Below are 18406 nucleotides of genomic sequence, written 5' to 3'. Positions count from 1 at the left end.
ATGGTCAACATTCCCAGAGCAGCAGCAGCAGCTGTTATGTTTAGGTTTGCAGAGGAATGATTGCATATTAGCTGCTAAGCTAAAACATGGCTACATTAATTAGCTATGCAAAGGGATTCTGAGGCCACGGGTTCCCTCTGTTGTCACACGGCATTCGGATGATGAGCCTGAACTAAATCTTTTCTGTCACACGTGAAACAGGATTTCTCTCTGTTTCTCTATCTCTCTCTCTCTCTCTCTCTTCCTTGGCTGTAATGCAAAATATAGCCTAGTTAGCGCTGTACTCATTTTCACATGGGGGTGGTGTGACCCATACAAAAGTACAAGATAATCAGCATCATGTCCTATTTAATAAACATCTGATTCATTTGACAAGATTATGCTTGTCTGAGATAATCTACAGCAAACCAGAGAGGAAGGGGAGAGCGTCCCCTGCAGGTAAATCACAGTAACACAGGTCAGGAAACACGTTATGCTACAGTATATCTAAATTGGCCATTTTCAGTACTTGGCTGTGTGTGTGTATATAAGCACTTTTACAGAGACTAAGGGCAGAGTAAACCGCATCACTTTACTGCTCTATCCAAATCTTCAGTTGTCCACTAAGTATATGAGTCTGTCTCTCTCTCAGACACAGTAATGATTGCTGAACACCACAACACACAGATAGCAAATAACTTTGTCACACATTATATTAGGTGTCTTTAAATACTATAAAAAAAAACAAGTACAATGTAGCTTATTGTGTTCATGTTGTATTGCAAAACACTTTTGTTGCTGATATACAGTAGAAGACCATTTCACAAGATGTAAACAACACTGGTCCAGAAGCATTTCCTGTTTCAGTTTGTAACTGTTTTCTTTAATTCACATGTAAAAATAACATCTTAAAGATGTTTGTTTAACTTTTTGATTCAGTTTTAAATGTTCTGTTGGTTGTATTTTATCCCAGCTTTTATATAGTGTTAAAAAACTGAAACAGGAAGTTCTTCTGGTTGTTTACATCTTGTGAAATGGTCTAGACAGGTTTGGTGGTATGGGCAGGTTTAATGGTGGATTAAAAATACCTCCATTGCATCGAATGATTCATTTAAATGTTTGTACATAGTTAAGGACACCTAATATAAAGTGGAACATAACTCTCAATTAACTAGGGCTAGAAAACAGAGAAACTCAGACTAAATTTAAAATAGTGCATGCTTGCAACCAAAAATTATCCATAATATAGTAATACAATATATCCCCAAGGCATCGAAATTCATTCTCCAAACTCTGAAGGATAAATAATATTTATTATATTATATTATATTATTATTTATTTTATATTATATTAATCCATTTTGAAGTTAAGAAGTTTAAGAACCCTCCAAATATGCATTTTGCCAATGATCCCCTTCAAAGATCGGTAAGCTTTTGATTGAGTGGCCATGGAACAGTTTTGTAACTCAACACTATGGATTAGAAGTTAGAACTGAAAGACATGTTAAACTTCTTGTTATTTCACATCTGAGCAAACCTCTGGTTGTAGAAGTCAGCCATTAATCTGATGAACAAATAGCCACGTGATCAACACTCGATCCCGGGCACCCATGGTGTTTATCTTCATGCAGAAAGTGAGTAGAAGAGGAGCCATTGTGGACACTTCACCTTCACACTCACTTCATGCTCTCCCTCCTTTTCTTCACACATAAATGTAAGCAGACAGGCCCATACAAAATATCAATGTGATTTGAATATGTTATTATGATATGGATACCATCAGTAGCCTATACATTGTATAATAAAGCAATTCTGTTTCAGCAGTCATTTACACTTTTAAAAATAAAGGACATGCAGGTGATGCCATAGAAGAACCATTTTTGGTTCCACAAAAAGCCTTTCAGTGAACAGTTCCTAAAAGAGACCATTTTTTCTTAGTGTGAAGAACATTTTAAGAATCTGAAGAACCTATTTCCATTATAAAGTCCAATGGAAATATTCCATGAATGTTAAAGGTTCTTCGTGGGTCCATAAAGCCAACAAAGAACCTTTATTTTTAAGAGTGTAGACCATTTACACTAGGATAAGATGTATTCATCAACCCTTCCAGCATGTTCTTTCACACACACACGAACATATCACACTCACTGTTGAACTTCCTGTGATGGGCCCGCGGCCTCCAGGGCCGGTTGCGAATCCAGTGCAGTTTTCGTGACAGTTCCATGGCTGTGCGCCAGACTGTGCCCACAGGACGTCATTGAACAGCGTCAGTCCAAACTTCTCCTTTTGTCCCCCAACCATGAGCTCATATCCAAAGCAAACATGGGACCCTTTAAGGGTCTCCGTCCAGTTCCCAAAGTAAACTATTTCCTTTCTGTCTGGTTGCGTATCTGTCGTCTCAACAAGTCTGTTTGCGTTGACCAAGATCTATATTTTATGCATGAGTCAGGGGAACCCAACTCCCTCTCCGTTCTGACACACAGACGCCAATCAGCTTGTCTTCATCCAGGGAGCACCACCTAGTATCCATGCGCCTGACATCTGGGCACACATGCACACATTTGCACACACAGAGCTGAAACATGACTCTTCATCTCCTGGACAAAAGAAGGGATTGGATACCAGTCAGTGAACATGCACTATCTTTGACTGAAAGGTGTATTTCACATTTCAGCAGTGTTGTTATTGTTAATGTTAACTAAAAACTAAAACTATTTATTAACTAAAAATAAATAAATCTTCAGCAAAAAATCAATGAAAAATTATAAATACTGCCATGGGCAAATAACTGAAAAAAAAAATGTTTAAATAAGTTCTTAAATGATTAAATTGAAATAAAAATATATTATATATAAAACAATAAATAATAACAACAATTAACTACAGCATGTTACTACAATATTACCGAAACTTAATTAAACTAAAATTAAAACTGAAAATATAATATAACAAAGGCAAAATCTAGGCTACTAAAATAAGGAATAAAGTGGTTGTAGTCCTATGACGCCCTCTGGCGGTTGTCTTCAATACATCACCACCATAGGCTGATGTTGGTGGTTGTCACCTACTGTATGATTTGTGGTTTGCTGCGCAGTTTCTAATGTGTTTTGGAGGATTTTAAGTGTTTCTTGGGTGTTTTTTTTCTCTCCAGGTGGTTAATTTTATGATATTCTATAGACAGTCCATAAATATGGCTCAGTCTCTTTTACAAAGTAAATAAGTTTAACCGCGTAGAAAAGTAACCTAAGTCACATGGTTTGAGGTGTCACCCATGTTTATCACGAATTTACTGTTATAGTTATAAGCCAAAAACATGTAACCCTAAGTATGAGCAGTAAGATAAAATTAATAAATAAATACAAATAAAAATATATAGATAAAGATAAAAAAAAAAAACAAGGAGACCGACCAAAGGTTTCTTTTTGTGTTGTTTATTGTCATTTAGTGTCTACAATTCTACATCTGAGCAATAAATAAAAGAAACCAATGAACAGTACTACAAAGTCTCACATGAACATACAAACAAAATGGAATGTAATGAAAGAACATTCAGAACAGCATATGGTTATATATCTATATCAACACCCAAAAGGCTATATATATTTGATTATTCTTCACAAAATATTGATCATCTGTGATTGTTCATATAAATCACAACTGTTTAAGGCACAAATTACCACCATACAGTACAACCAACATTTAAATATGTTGTTCTGGTGACTAACAAACAACCCTTTAAAAAAACGATGCGAGTTTGTGGGCCAAAATTTATTGATGAATAACATCAGGGCAGGACATATTCTGGACAGATTAAAATATGACTTTGGTCAATGTATCGGACAGAAGGATGAACGGATACAATATAAAAGAGCAATGGCAAGATGTAGTTATTTAGCAGCTTTAAGACATTAAATATCTACTAAAAAGAGCATCTTAAGGCTTCATAACTGCTGGTTAACCTGTAAATAATTCTTTGGTTTATTATTCCAAAAAGGTCCATCTAATGAGGAATTGATGGACTCGTTTAGAAATCCTTGAAGACCGGCAGTTTTTAAAGTGGTGTCTGTGCGTGTCAATAAACGTACAAAATAGAACTATTTAGAAACATCGGAATTTGAGATTGGCCAAAACTGGCTATACACTATAAACACTATACTCAAATGCTGCTGTTTTATATGGCCTTGTACAGTAAACCCATTTCTGCACACGATGACAGTTCTCCCATAAAACATTTTGTGTTCCACAATATTTATGCAAATACAGACTGTACCTTCACATTATTTTTGGGACCAAATAAAATAATCCATCATAAAAACATCCAAAAACAAAAGCCAATCATGGAAAGAGACAAAAATAGAGGCATATTCTACATCTACATTTATCTGGTCTGGAGTAAATGACAAAACACTTGAATGAGAAAGAAGGACACCCTTGATATGAGAAAGAAATCCTTATATAAATTAGGCAAATTAGTTACACTAATCTAACATCTTTAGAAGTCATTTTCCCAAAGGAGCTACAAGTATAAAAATGATATGGCTTTTAACTGTTGAGTACCAATAAAACAAACCTTCATCTCAGTAAATAAAATTCATTATCAATCAAACGCATCTTGAATGTCTCTACCGGGTTCAGTCAACAGGCTTAACAAAAGTCGATCAGGGAGCTTCATATCCACAAAACTGATGTGATGAACAGAGGAAGCACATAAATGGAGAAACAAAAATCTAAACGTTTAAGAATAAAAAAGGGTGGGAATCTGAAGTGCTGTTTTCAAGAAAACACCAACTTACGGTCACAATGACAACAGTCCATTGCATTGTGTCCACTGGACTGAACTTAACTTGTACTGTGCGTGGCATTTAAACAGTCACAGTGTGTGTATTAGTAGTCTATGTTCAGTCCAGTTCGGTTGTTTACCCAGATACATTTTTCAATCTAATCTCCTTAACATCCATTGCTCCATTCCATGCACGCTCAGACTGGGGGGTGCAGACATGCGGTTCTGGCTTGAATTTTGGCTTATTCTCAAAAAAGTCTGGGTAATAGAGCTTTATTGGTTTAGTTTCCTTTACAGCTGGTGTTTATTCTTTTTTGTGATCCTCAGGCGGATTGTCCAGGTCCAAACTGGGATCTGCCACGCAGCAATAACACAGCTTCTGTGTTTGCAATGAAAGTGCATCTGAAAAAAGAAAAAAAGTTCACAGATCATCATGTAAAAAATCATCCAGAATATTAAATAAATCTCCATACAAATCTAATGGTGTGCGAAATAGGCAGAGAAGCCTATGTTTGCTTAAAGGAGAACTCTGGTCAATTTTAACATTGAGCTAATTTTTTACATTTTGTACAGACAAAAACAACAAAAATCGGTGTTGGCTACACAGTGTTCTCGTCTTTTTAAAATTCGCACCCCGTTGACTTCAATGGGGCATGTTCTAAACCTGCTTTTAGCCTCTTAACATCCTTGATTTGTCATTACGAGTGCACAGCCATGTGAGTGGTGTTATTAAGAGTGACCACGGTCAATCTGACTGCAGTAGATGTGAAAGATATGAATAAAAGCCAGGTCACATACCTCTAATTGCTTCCTGTTTTCGGTTGAAGCCCACAAAGTTCGCAAAGAAACTTATTGAAGCTACACATCCAACCCATAAGTAAATGATTCCATAATGCTTTGTCTGTAAATGACGGTTTTATATGGATAGCGTTTTCAAAATACGCAATAGTGAGTGGGCGTTGATACCGTTTCCTATGCAATGACATTAACCAATAATAACAGTGGCCATTTACTAAAAGGGCACCACAATTAGATCATTTCAAACAAATAGTAACTATTTTGTCTAAAGGAAATGTGAGCAATCCTTGCCGGTGGAAATTGTAATACCATAAGAGTTACATGACTGCCACAGTTACATAATTGCTAAGTTGTTGGAGATTGTTGTTTACAGGCTCAAGCCAAAGAACCCACATTAAGCACATTAACTGAGGTTTATTACTCAATACAACAGGCTCATGAATGCTATAATGTTAAGTGTGACCAAAAATAAATCGAAAATGACTGCCGTGCCACTTTTTCTCTGTAATGCACATGGAAGCCTAAGAACAGCAGGTGGGTGAAAACACTACAGTCATTGTTTATAGTGAAAAGGATTTGCAGTACATATGGACCATTTTATGGTCAAAACACAAAGCATGTATGTGCATCTTATGTTCAAATTCATTATACAACACCACATGTATGCATTTATGCAACAAAACCCCCTAGAAGGCTAACTGAACCTGGTTGCAACATATACATGTCTGTTAAAAAATATAAACACTTCTTATGTGGTGATGGCGCAGTGGATAAGACACATGCTTTTGGTGTGAGAGACCCGGGTTCGAATCCACTGTGAGACACCAATGTGCCCCTGAGCAAGACACTTAACCCCTAGTTGCTCCAGAAGCTGACATAGCAATTGTAAGTCGCTTTGGATAAAAGCGTCAGCTAAATGAATAAATGTAAATCTTACTGCCTGCAGCAGAAATCAGAGATGCGCAGGTGCCCAGCTGAACTAATAGAAATCTAGAGGTTCTTGCGTGTTTGTGTGCTCACTCACCGAGCATGTGTCCCAGAAAGGCGGGTCTGGAGCTGGGCGGGAGGTGCACACACATGTAATACACAGGTGCTCCGGAGAGCGCAACAGTGATTCCCACTAGAGAGTTAACGGTGTCACTGAAGAGTGGTACAACCACCAGAAACACGCTGCACAGGCAGTACACTATAGGGAAGAACAGACTCAGCTACATGGAAACAAAAACACACAGAGTCAATTAAGCACATCGTTTATGACCAGGGCAATAAAGAAATAAACATGTCAACAGTGTAGCAAGTATTAAATATATGACAAGCTATTATCCAAGTATTTTAAGGCATCATAAATGTGCTCCTGATGCCTGGATGGACCACCCACACCCCGTTAGCTGAACTACACACTGTAAAAAAATATTGTTGGTTTAACTTAAAAAATTAAGTAACCTGGTTGACTTAAAATTTTAAGTTGATTGAACTGGAACAATGGATACAATGAAGGAGATTAATTTAAACTCAAGTTCTCTCAACTAAATGAATTATTTAAGTTGATTTGATAAAAGAAAATATGTTGTGATAACAAATCATGAAAATATTTTTTAAAAGTGTATGTTGCCATCTGATGCATATGGCACTAAAACTGGAAACGCTTTCGAAGGCAAAAGTCTAAATCTGACTGGCTAACTTATCAGGGTTCCTGCACACTTTTTAAAGTAAAATTTAAGGCTTTTTAAGACCTTTTTAAGACCTGAAGAAATCAAAATTAATTAGGGGTGTGCAATATTGCAAACTCGATGTTTTCAAAGTTTTGTTGGTAACAAGCAAATTTGAACAAGCAAATCCACAAAGATAGAATAGGCTAATAAAAACAATACGTACGCAAATAAGATATTTTTAATTTGGAAAACATTGAGATATGACTAAATCGAAGTGTCATCTAAAATTTAAGACCTTTCATAAGTAAAAATAAGACTTTTTATGGCCTTTTATTTAAAATATCTAATTGAAGACTTTTTAAGGATCCGCGGGAACCCTGCTTATACAGGTCTTCCGGGAGTCTTTTTGTGATGAACTTTAACGGCCTGACAGGAAACAAAGCCGTTTTAAAGTTCTGATATTGCAGAAATTAATGTTTTTTTTAAATCATTATAAGCCATGAACCGAATCAGCCAGCTACAAGGTGAATTAAACATTACAAAATTCGATTTGAAGCAAAAAAAAGTCAGACAAAAACACACATTTACAAGACAGCGCTAAGCGGCTTAAGATCTACAATCTCATGAGGCATTGTGAATAACTGAAATAAAAATGACAAATAAGAAAATAAAAATCACAGATTAAGAACTTAATTTGATTGATTTAATGATGTTGAATATACATGTTTGTTTAGATTCTCTGATTGGTGGAGATTTCATGGAATCATGGATAATGTAGTTTTTCACCAGGAATTCCACTAATAAACGGATATGGAAAGAATAAGTAAGAATAATTCTGGCTGATGGCTTTAACAAAAGCATATACCGCTGATTACACACGAAGCTCAGAGTAGGTCTGTCTTTAAAGTTTGTTCAAGTTGAAGTCGGCATGAAATGAAAATTGAAATAGTCTTTTTTCTCCCTATTGTGATACAGCTACAGTGAAACTGATTCTTAAACACGAAAAAAAAAATGTAGGAAGGGACTTGATTTTGTTCATCAGACATTGATTGATCTTTGATCATTGTGGTTTACTTTTGCTGCAATCTCAGTCGAGATCTCTAATGGCTCGTTTCCACTGAGTAGTATGGTACAGTTTGGTTCGGTTCGCAATTATTTGCGTTTCCACTGTTAAAAGTTGTGAATGGTACCAAAAAGCTGAACCGTACCGTACCACTTTTTGGGTACCCTTCCGTTGGGGTACCTAGCCCAGTGAAAGGGTACTAAAAGGTGGAGCTAGACTCACTGTAGAACGCTGATTGGTGGACAGAGTATCGTCACTCGCGCGTGCTATACACAGGCATTAAAGCATACAGTTGAAATATAATACTACTGTTGTGTCACAAAATGTAGTTTTAAGAGTTTTCATGCGAGAAAGTAGTTTTTTTAAAGCTCAAATCTGTGGTTTATTTATAGATTTATGATAATTTGACTGAAATCCATTCCAAGCATCACCGTACGCTCGCGCTCGTGTCTCCCGCCTGGAACAGCCTTTCCTTGGCTAGTCATCCTGATGTTTGCCGCTGATAATTCGTCTTGTATAAACGCAACAGGTGATCTTTGGTCTCGTGAATCTATAATTCGTTCCCTAGCCAATAGTTTTGGCAAAAGGCTACGTGAAGTTTCATATCTTTGAGCGCTGAATTTGTATATTTGACTGACTGAATTGTTTCTTTATGTTATTAAAGCTTTACTGTATATCTTTTTGTACATTTTCTTATACTTTTAGAATGGCTTTTATAAAGCGCTTGTTTCTAGTGAAAAACATGCCGAGAAGCAAGAACAAGATCTGCTGTCTGTCATCCATTGTTGTTTACTATGTCGCTTTCTTCGCGCAAAAATGGCGTCGATCACTTCTTTCCAGCAAACACCACGCCTATCAAGTAAGGGTACTGTTGGGGGTGGGAACGCAAGCCGGATCATGGTGTACCGACCCGACCCGTATTGTACTGTACCGTACCGTTCCGTACCTCTCAGTGGAAACGACCCATAAGTGACAGTTTGTCCCGGGCCTCGCGCCAGAGAACACTTCAGAGATGTTGTTGCAAGTGAGTGGGGAAGTTTTTTGATTAAAGATTATGAGGGCATAGAAGTATTTATTTTATAATACTTCATTTCCGTAACCTGACTATTGCACTCTATTGAAATCAATTGAGTAAAGGCTCTCCCTTACAGATGGAGCACATGGTAATTGAGTACATGGTGTTACTGCAGGGAAGGGAAGCTAAGTAGGGCACTAGGTTTTGGAACAGAGCTGTTGACTTACCTTAACAGGTCGGGGCAGGTCAGGTGCTTTAATACGCAGGTAGATTTGACTGCCTATGGAAAGGCCGATGAACAGCCAGTAATTAAAACTGAAGTAATTAATAAGCTGGAACACGTCTTTCACACAGAGGTATATGAGTGACATGCCACCCTAATAGAGGGAGGGAGAAAAGCAGGTTAAATTTAAAAAAAAAAGTCCTGTTTTTTTGTAGAATGCAGACGTTCTGGAAATACAGGCACCGGCATGTCTGAGCCTGACAGCTTACATTAAACAGGAGGGCTGGAATTGGTGTGTAGCGCTTGACATGAATCATGCAGAGGACATTGGGTAAATGACCCTCACGTGAGCCAACAAAGAATAACCTAGAAGAAAAAAAGAATTTGGCAAGGAAACTGAATTCCTGGCACTAGGCATCAACTCGAACGACAAGACTATTAGAAGAAAACTTTTACCTGGAGGCAGCAATGATAGAGGAGTTTAAGCCTCCATAACAGGAGATGGCCACAGATATAGGGATGATCCAGCTAGCATATCCCAGCACATAGTCGGCAAACGTCTGTATTAGATATAAAAGCAAGTGTTCATTAATAATAAGGTAATAAAGTAGTAATAAATGGATGACATTCTATTGTCTAAGTAAATAAGACTATCAATAAAACAAAATTGGCAGGTCTAAATCCTAGAGAATCAAGGCATCGCAACATTATAATGTAAAGAATGTGATTTAGATTTGCTATGTGAGAGTGTGAGAGATTTGCTAAAGATTACATTTAACAGTTCCATTAAATTATTAGGTTTTTAAAGATTAACTTGGAGCGGTAGATGATGGCAGAGGTGATCTAAATGTAAAATGAGCATAAACAATTGAAAATACAATATCTAGTACTTAAATGCTGTAGATGTTTGTAGAGATATTGTAATACATCCCTAAAAAATAACTCATCGAACACTTTTCTAGTCACTGATATTCCTGCCTAGGGCTACACAATTTGGCAAATCGTCCAATTCAATGACTAAAAAAAATAATAATAATAATTATAATATTATTGTTTTGTATTATGATTACCAAATACAAGTATTAAATAAAGTTAATTACTATTGCAACATTTCACTATAAAAATAAAAATGTAATAATTATATTCATAATCATATCATAACATTTTTTTTTTAATAATAATAATATAATTTAATTTTATAACAATAATAATTTTTACATTTTAATTTACAGTACAACTGTAAAATTGCAAAACTATAATATTCTTATCTTAAAAGGTGCAATAGGCGAACTTGGAAATGCTAACTTTAGCCTGCTAGCATTGAAAGCATATGATCCCACCCTGCCAATCGGCTACTTTGTTACTATAGATGGTTATTACTACCATAGACCGTAGGTTACTACCCACCTCTATTAATGGTCACGACAATGCTCTTCTTCTGTTGTTTGTCGTAGATCGCGCGGTAGGGGGTTTCATTCATGTAAGAGACACCTTGTGTCCCCGACAGGGAAATACACTGCTGTGCAATCTGTGACAGTAGGTACGCTGTCAATTATATCACATTGGAATTGCGCGAAAATACAATGATATTCTGAAAAAAACAATTTTACGGTCAAATTTGCAGTTCGACTATTCGAAGATCGCGACTCATCCCTAGCAAACACGTTGACTGACAGGGAATATGGTCTCATTTTATTCGGACAAACATTTTATGGTCCTACGCCTTCCACAGATGATATATATTAATAAAAATACATTTAGACCGCTTAACAGTGATTTCTATCAGGATGAGGAGACTTTCAACAAGCATAAAAATATTTCTATAGCGAATCACCTATTGCACCTTTCAATTTTCATTTTCAAATGTTAAACCATCGTGCTTTTGCCTTTCTGAAAACACCAGATTGTGAGCTGCTGGCATGTAAACAAACACAGTGCTGTGCTTCACTTTGAAATGTACGTGGGGCACAGATCATGGATATACTGTAGAAAAGTTTCCATAGAGCTGCATACTAGCATAATTACTGGCAGCAGAGCATCTGTGGCTGTGGACTAATGTCATCGGGAATCTCCAGAGAGAGGACGCAAGCTGCTCTCCTTAACTAGATCAGTGTAACGGGAGATGAAAACATGATCAAATCTGGAGCAAATAAACTAAACAGACGCTGTCAATTAACTTGCATGTGACATCCAGGATCATGTGGGTTAAAAACGAGTTTTGCTGCAGTAGCTTGGGATATTAAGATGTGATAACAGACCAAGTAGCTTTTTTTTATATATATATATCAAGTTCAGCTCCAAGAGAGTTTTACTCACCACAGCCACAGCTTCACTATTAAGCAATGTATTCATGTCCAGCACTGCATAATAGGCGATATTAGTCAGGATGTAGATTACTGTAACAATGGGCATGGAGATCGCTATTGACAATGGCAGGTTTCTGTAGCAGAGAAAATGAAACTGAGTTCTTACATATTTGAACTTCCTACTAGATTTGCAACAAAATTGCTGGACATTCATTCAAGCGGAAGTGTATAGAAGTGGCAAAAATAATGACCGTTTTCAAATAGGTTTTCCAAACACACAATCCATCTTTCTTTTGGTCAAAACTCAAACCCAAACTCATGCTATTGGTTGAGCCAGGTTTGCTGTATATATGAGAAATTATAATTGAGTCTTATTAACTCACAATGAATGGAACATAAAATTGTAGGAGACTATCTTTAGTTTATTTTAAGTGAAATGTCATTAATATTCATACCTCTCTGGGTTTTTAATCTCCTCTGTGATAAAGTTCAGGGTGTCCCAGCCAGAGTAAGAGTACAGCGCGGCGTACAGAGCCAGAGCCATGTTTCCTGGATCCAGTTTAGAGTTTTCAAAGGAATCCCTAAAGTTACTAGTTTTTCCTGTGGCAGAGTATATTTTAAATATATATGTAAATATAGTAAAATACCCAAAACAAACAGTAATGACTCACAAAAATACACATGTGTTCTACTTCCTGTGATGGCAAAGCTGAATTTTCAGAAGCCACTACCCAGTCTTCAGTCACATGATCCTTCAGAAATCATTATAATATTTTGGTTCTCAAGAAATATCTCTTCTTCTTATATATGTTGAAAACAGTATATATATGGTATAGTACATACAGTGTAAGCTACATGGGTGTCAGTATGATCACACCTTGGGCCAGAACAACCATTCCAGCGATGATAATGACTATGAGAGCCAGAACTTTAGCCACAGTAGAGATGACCTGAAGAATGGCCCCCCACTTCACCTTCATGGAGTTCACAATGGTCAGAAGACCTGCAGAGGAAAGAGAGATAGGCATGTCTATATAAATGTCTAACCATTTAAACAGTACGATTGCTGGTTGCAACTGTTTTTGAACTGCCCTTTGCGACAGGTATTGCTCTGTGTCATTTGGTTTTGATCAACAAAAGTTCCCATTTAAAGGGATGGTTAACCCAAAAATAAAAACTAACTGTTTAAGTATTTAGGTTCACTGACAGGTTTGTCCAGGGTGCTGTGTTCGAGCTTATTCAGGACAAAGTAAACCATCGAACCCAGCGGTTTAACTGACTGGTAATTCAAGAACGCCCATTCATTAGATACGGCAGTAGACACTAGGAACTTCTGGTATCTAATTTCACCAACAAAGTCCTACAGTAATTCACATTGACAACCGTCTCTGGCTCTGAAATGTTATTACTACAGAACTACAGATGCCGCTGTGATACCCAGGAGATATATTGAAGCATTTGTGTACTGTTTTAATCACATATGCCACCTCACTCCGATGAAATTGTACAGATCAAGCCCAAATAAAGTTCTTTTATTTGTTACAACAATCGAAAATAGCCACAAAGCCTGTAGCTTTGTGGTTTAGTTTGTCAAGTACTTAAGTGTGTGGACTTTGCTGCAGTAAGTAGCAAAACATGTCACAGGTGACAAATACACAAGAATTCCCTTGAACTCAAACACACCGCACATGGTCTCAATCTGGGATCACCAATGGAACTATTGGCAGGGTTATGGACTGCAGTCCAAAGGGAAAGCATTTGTGTGGTATGAATAAAATGCCAAGCAACATTGACACGAATGGAGAGCAGCCTGGCAGACACAGTGGAATTAACAGCTGAACTAACAGAAAACATGTTTCAAGATTTGCAGAGACATTACTCACTCCGTTTTGGCAAACATACAAGTTTATGCAAAAAAGAAGGAGCATATACTTTAGCCAAATGAAAATTATGACATCATTCGAATTTCATTCAATCACCCTCATGTTGATGCAATGGAGACTCACCTGTTGGACTGTGTAATTTTAACTAGTTAATATTAATGTCACACAATTCAACAGTCCACAAAAGTAAATTTGCACTTTCTGATATGGAACAAGGAGGATTCCTGAGTTAACTCTCTGGAAGTGACATTCACATTGTTTTCGTTGCAATTTCTTTTTTCAATTCACATTTTTTTTGTGCAATGTTTTAGTATGAATAAAAAAATCAAAAGGAAAAGAAAGAATAAAAATACTCCATAAAAATGAATTACAGCAGATATTAAAGGGGTTGAAAGACATACTACTACTTTAGTACACTGTAAAAAATATTTTCAAGATTTCACAACATATTTTCTTTTGTCAAATCAACTTTATAATAATTTATTTAGTTGAGATAACTTATTATTTTGAGTTTCTGATGGTTAAATTAATCTACTTCATTGTATTAACTCACTTTTTCCAGTTCAATCAACTTAAAATTTTAAGGGAACCCAGGTTACTTACTTTAAGTTAAACCAACAATATTTTTTTACAGTGTAGTAATCACAACATTTTTTCTTTTGTCAAATCAACTTAAATAATTTATTTAGTTCAGATAACATATCATTTTGAGTTTCTGATGGTTAAATTAATCTCCTTCATTGTATTAACTCACTTTTTCCTGTTCAATGAACTTAAAACTCTAAGGCAACCAGGTTACTTACTTTTTTAAGTTAAACCATCAATATTTTTTTACAGTGTATACATTTATATTTTAAACTAGCTTTTCTTTTTATATTTTCAGTTTTCCTTTTAATTTTAGTAATTTTGTTATGTGCCTTTGTATTTTTTTTATATTAAACATTTCAAATTAGCTAAAATTTACTTTTATTTGCATTTTAGTTTTGGAAATTGTTTAGTATTTAAACTTATTTTATTTCAGAAAGCTGCCAAGGCATTATTTCAGTTTTAGCTTTAACTAAGAATATTAACAGATTCAGAGACATGTATATAATGAAGCCAGTATATTCCAATATTTGTATTTTATGTATTGCATGAAAATAAATAAAAGAACTAGGCAGCCATACAAACTAAAAGAACTACCTAAATAAAAGTAAGCAGGTCATTACTATGCTAGCTAGACATGTTGAGTTGACAGGAAGCACTCTTTTCAGAGTAATCTCACACACACTGAGCTGTGTCAACAGTAAACATTAGTGAATCTCAGGGAAAGCCTTTATTGTGCCACTATGTACACTGTTTAAAGTGCTGTTACATTTGTTTTTATCAAAGCAATCTCTCCGTGCATGCATGAGCAGAGGAGCACTTACCTATAATGAGAGCTGCAATGAGCCGTACTGCATCATATGGAGGCGAGCAGGTGGGGAAGAATGGTTTCACTAAATAATTAGCAAAAGTAAGAGCAATGACCGCCTGGCAGGCCGGTTCCACGATCATCAGCGAGGTCCACAGACGGATAAAGGCCACGAAGCCCCCAAAGGTCTCCAGGATGTAGGCATAACTGGCTCCTGACTTGCGAATGGTGGTGCCCAGCTCGGCGTAGCACAGGGCACCAAAAATAGAGAAGATACCTCCAATAACCCAAATCACCAGTGATAGACCGTAAGATCCTGTTTTCTCAAGAACACCAACTGGGGAAACGAAGATGCCCGAGCCAATCATGTTCCCCACGATGAGGCAAACGCCATGCAGTAACGAGATCTCTTGCTTCAGACGCATGGAGGTGGTGGAGCTGGAATCCCCCATAATGAACTCAATTCAGAAGGGAAGACTAAACTCAAGAGGCAAGGGTACTACAAAACCAAGGAATGTGATGTTGGACCACACAAGGGTCTGATCACCTCAAAGCCTGGAGTATCAGCCGAGTCTCATCGCACTTTTCTTTCTGCATCAAATCTAGAAGGTGATAAATGAAATCAAGCTCAGTTAATGGCTAAATACAAACACTGTTGACAACACAAATACATTTGACTCATTCAAAATACTAGCTTAATCTCAACACCACACAATCTTGGAGAACAAGCTCTTTAATTGAGCCGCAGTAGTTTCACCCACACCTGCTGCCCAAGACGTCATGAACCGACTGCAGTGGTATCAGAAGGGAACCAGAGAGAAAAGCCGAGAAAGAAAAGTGAGAGTGAAAACCAGGCAACGCTTGGGTGGGTGCGGCCATCGACAACAACGTGCAGAGCTAACTGTTTTGAAGAGATAAATCAACTAGAGATAATGTCTTTCATTTGACACTAAAACTACATGGAAATATAATCATTTGAAAACTACGTTATGCATCAAATATGAAAGAATTTAACTTGTAAAAGTCACATATTAAACCGATTTAATTTCGGATTTTATTCACATTGAAACATTGATCAGTGGACATTACAGAAGCTCAACAGAACCTTCTCAATGTTTCTCACACATCCAGCGAACATGCTTAACTAACCTTCTGTTTATCATTACATATCAATGTGTGAGGTTGAAGAATATTTATGTGAATGAAATCCTAAATTCAATCTGTTCATCATATAAATCGATCACGTCTCTTCAGAAAATGTGGAATAAACCACTCAATTCAATTCATATCGATTAGTTTTACGATCTCTTTGTGGACTTTTTAAAGCGTCAAAGTGTCAGTTGCCAATGGAGGGACGTCGGAAAGTTCTCAATTTCATCAAAAAGAAAAAAATCTTCATTTGTCTTCCGAAGATGAACATGTTTTACGGGTTGAACGACATGGGGGTGAGTAATTGATGACTATTTTCATTTTTGGGTGAACTATCCCTTTAAATTACCATTTACTAGACGAACTGCTCACTGCAGAGCCATGGGTGGAGAGTGAAGTCAAGCTCCCCCACTCTAGATGTATTATGGGCATAATGGGTGAAGCTAGTAGAAGAGTCTTAGCCAAGCCAAAACTATCCCTTTCAACCATTAGATCCACAGAGGTGGAGCTAGACTAGTACAAACGTGGACGAGTACATTATGACAGGAGGAGCTTGATGTCATTTGGCTCTGCATGCACCACTTGATTTATTATACTAACGTCAAATGATGACAAACAGGAACAAAATGTACATGCCACATCTGTTCGGAATACAGGAGTATTACAACAGCTTTGAAGCATGTAACTTTACACTTCCTTTTCTAGACAATGAAACAATCAAAACGTGATAAAGAACAAGAAGGTGATTTATGGTCGCGCTTGCATACACTCGGACGATCTACTAACGTCGTGTTGGTTGTAAAACAAACAAAAAAAAAACTCCTCAGAGATAACGTTAACGTTACCTCAATTATGCATTTAATGTTTTTTAAGCTTCCGGGGATTCAGCGAAGCTGCAACATTCTGACGTGCCTGAGTTTAAATGGTCGATTCGCGCCAACAAAAACGTCTTCCTTCACTTTATAACAACATAAAAAACTGACAGAATTAAATAACCACCTTTATCTTCTATCATTTTATGAACGCTTCAACCTATATCTATATGGTCGGTAACGTTCAACGTATCTTTATCAATCCGCCATCTAACTTACATTGTTTCTTTCCAGGACACGTTAGAGGAAGTTAACAAACCATTGTCCAGGTTTAGTCTTACATTTTTACATAATTTGACAACATTTTTTACAAAACACATAATTTTAATGTTACTTGGCCGCTCTCCATAGGATAAACGACAAAGAAAACTCTGACTCCCATCCACATCTGTTAGCTAAAGGTCAGTGTAGTATTGGCTGTCTCACACAGACAGACAGACGGCTCTGCTACAGCAGCTGGTGCGGTGGAGTGTGAAATATAAAGTTTAACTGATCAGACCTCACCTGTTCTCACTGAAGAACGCGTGGGCCATGTGCGTGGATGCCTGCCATAGAGATGCCTACGCGGACGTGTCGTGGAGCTGTGGTGAGAGAAGAGGAGGAGACTCATGACATTAGGCCAGCCCCTTCTTCTCCGTCTCCTCCTTCCCTGCACTGTTGACATCATTATCCTCCTGGTGGTCCCTGGAATAGACTTTTATTTTCTGTAGACTGAAGACTGTAGTAGTGGACATTATATTTTAGCAAATTTCTTGTCACACTCAGTCTGGATGTCCTGAAAAAGCACATTCAGGCTTTTTCGGAGATAAATGTTTGGAGGTTTCACCATAAAAACAACTTCTCCTTGGCCTTTAACGATGACTGACATTAGCTTAATGGTCGAATTTAGTACTCTTATGGAAATATAATAATATTTTGTAATTCTCATTTAAATCTGTCTAATTTTCAAATCATTTGTCAACATCTTAGGAAAAGTTATGGGGTTTCTTATCCAAATAAGGCTTTCTGATACAAAACACTGAAAACAGAGCATTGATTTCATTCATGTCCACTGTGAGGACAGCAATTATTATTAAACTTTTATTTTTATTATTAAAACAATATAAATACTGAACATTTTCTCACACAAACCACTTGTTTCGTGTCTTAGGCCATCAATGTTACATTTATGAGTCATTAAATCATGTTTAATTTGGACTTCTCTGTGCATGCTCTTTGGGGTGGTGGTGACCATAGACCTGCATTATATGACTGACAGACAAGAACGGTTTGACCTTAAAAAAAAATATATCA

General features: G+C 36.9%; 1 protein-coding gene across 2 annotated transcripts; it reads right to left on the bottom strand.

The window, feature by feature from the left end:
- Window positions 1-4923: 4923 nt before the first annotated feature.
- LOC120485243 (Y+L amino acid transporter 2) lies at window positions 4924-17756 on the bottom strand. 2 transcript variants are annotated; one of them, XM_039680888.2, is made up of 10 exons: window positions 17618-17756; window positions 15109-15694; window positions 12694-12819; window positions 12272-12416; window positions 11827-11950; window positions 9967-10070; window positions 9780-9876; window positions 9515-9664; window positions 6582-6765; window positions 4924-5161 (listed from the first exon to the last, which is right to left on the bottom strand). In XM_039680888.2, the coding sequence occupies exons 2-10, from the start codon at window positions 15542-15544 to the stop codon at window positions 5064-5066; spliced, it is 1464 nt and encodes a 487-aa protein (XP_039536822.2). In that variant the 5' UTR covers window positions 15545-15694; window positions 17618-17756; the 3' UTR covers window positions 4924-5063. The 2 variants fall into 2 exon arrangements, with proteins under 2 accessions (XP_039536822.2, XP_039536823.2); XM_039680889.2 differs by lacking the exon at window positions 17618-17756 and adding an exon at window positions 15856-15885.
- Window positions 17757-18406: the final 650 nt, after the last annotated feature.

This window comes from Pimephales promelas, chromosome 18, assembly GCF_988280905.1.
Source record: "Pimephales promelas chromosome 18, fPimPro1.hap1.1, whole genome shotgun sequence".
In the NCBI taxonomy this organism is placed as follows: domain Eukaryota; kingdom Metazoa; phylum Chordata; class Actinopteri; order Cypriniformes; family Leuciscidae; genus Pimephales; species Pimephales promelas.
This window is presented reverse-complemented; position numbering and strand designations above follow the sequence as displayed.

Excerpts from the sequence above, each read along its gene's own strand:
- LOC120485243 (XM_039680888.2), bottom strand. The coding sequence starts at position 15,544 with ATGGGGGATTCCAGCTCCACCACCTCCATGCGTCTGAAGCAAGAGATC. Across the intron at positions 12,417-12,693 it reads AATGGTTGTTCTGGCCCAAG|GAAAAACTAGTAACTTTAGG; the intron begins GTGTGATCATAC and ends ACTCTGCCACAG. Across the intron at positions 9,877-9,966 it reads TCTATCATTGCTGCCTCCAG|GTTATTCTTTGTTGGCTCAC; the intron begins GTAAAAGTTTTC and ends TTTTTCTTCTAG.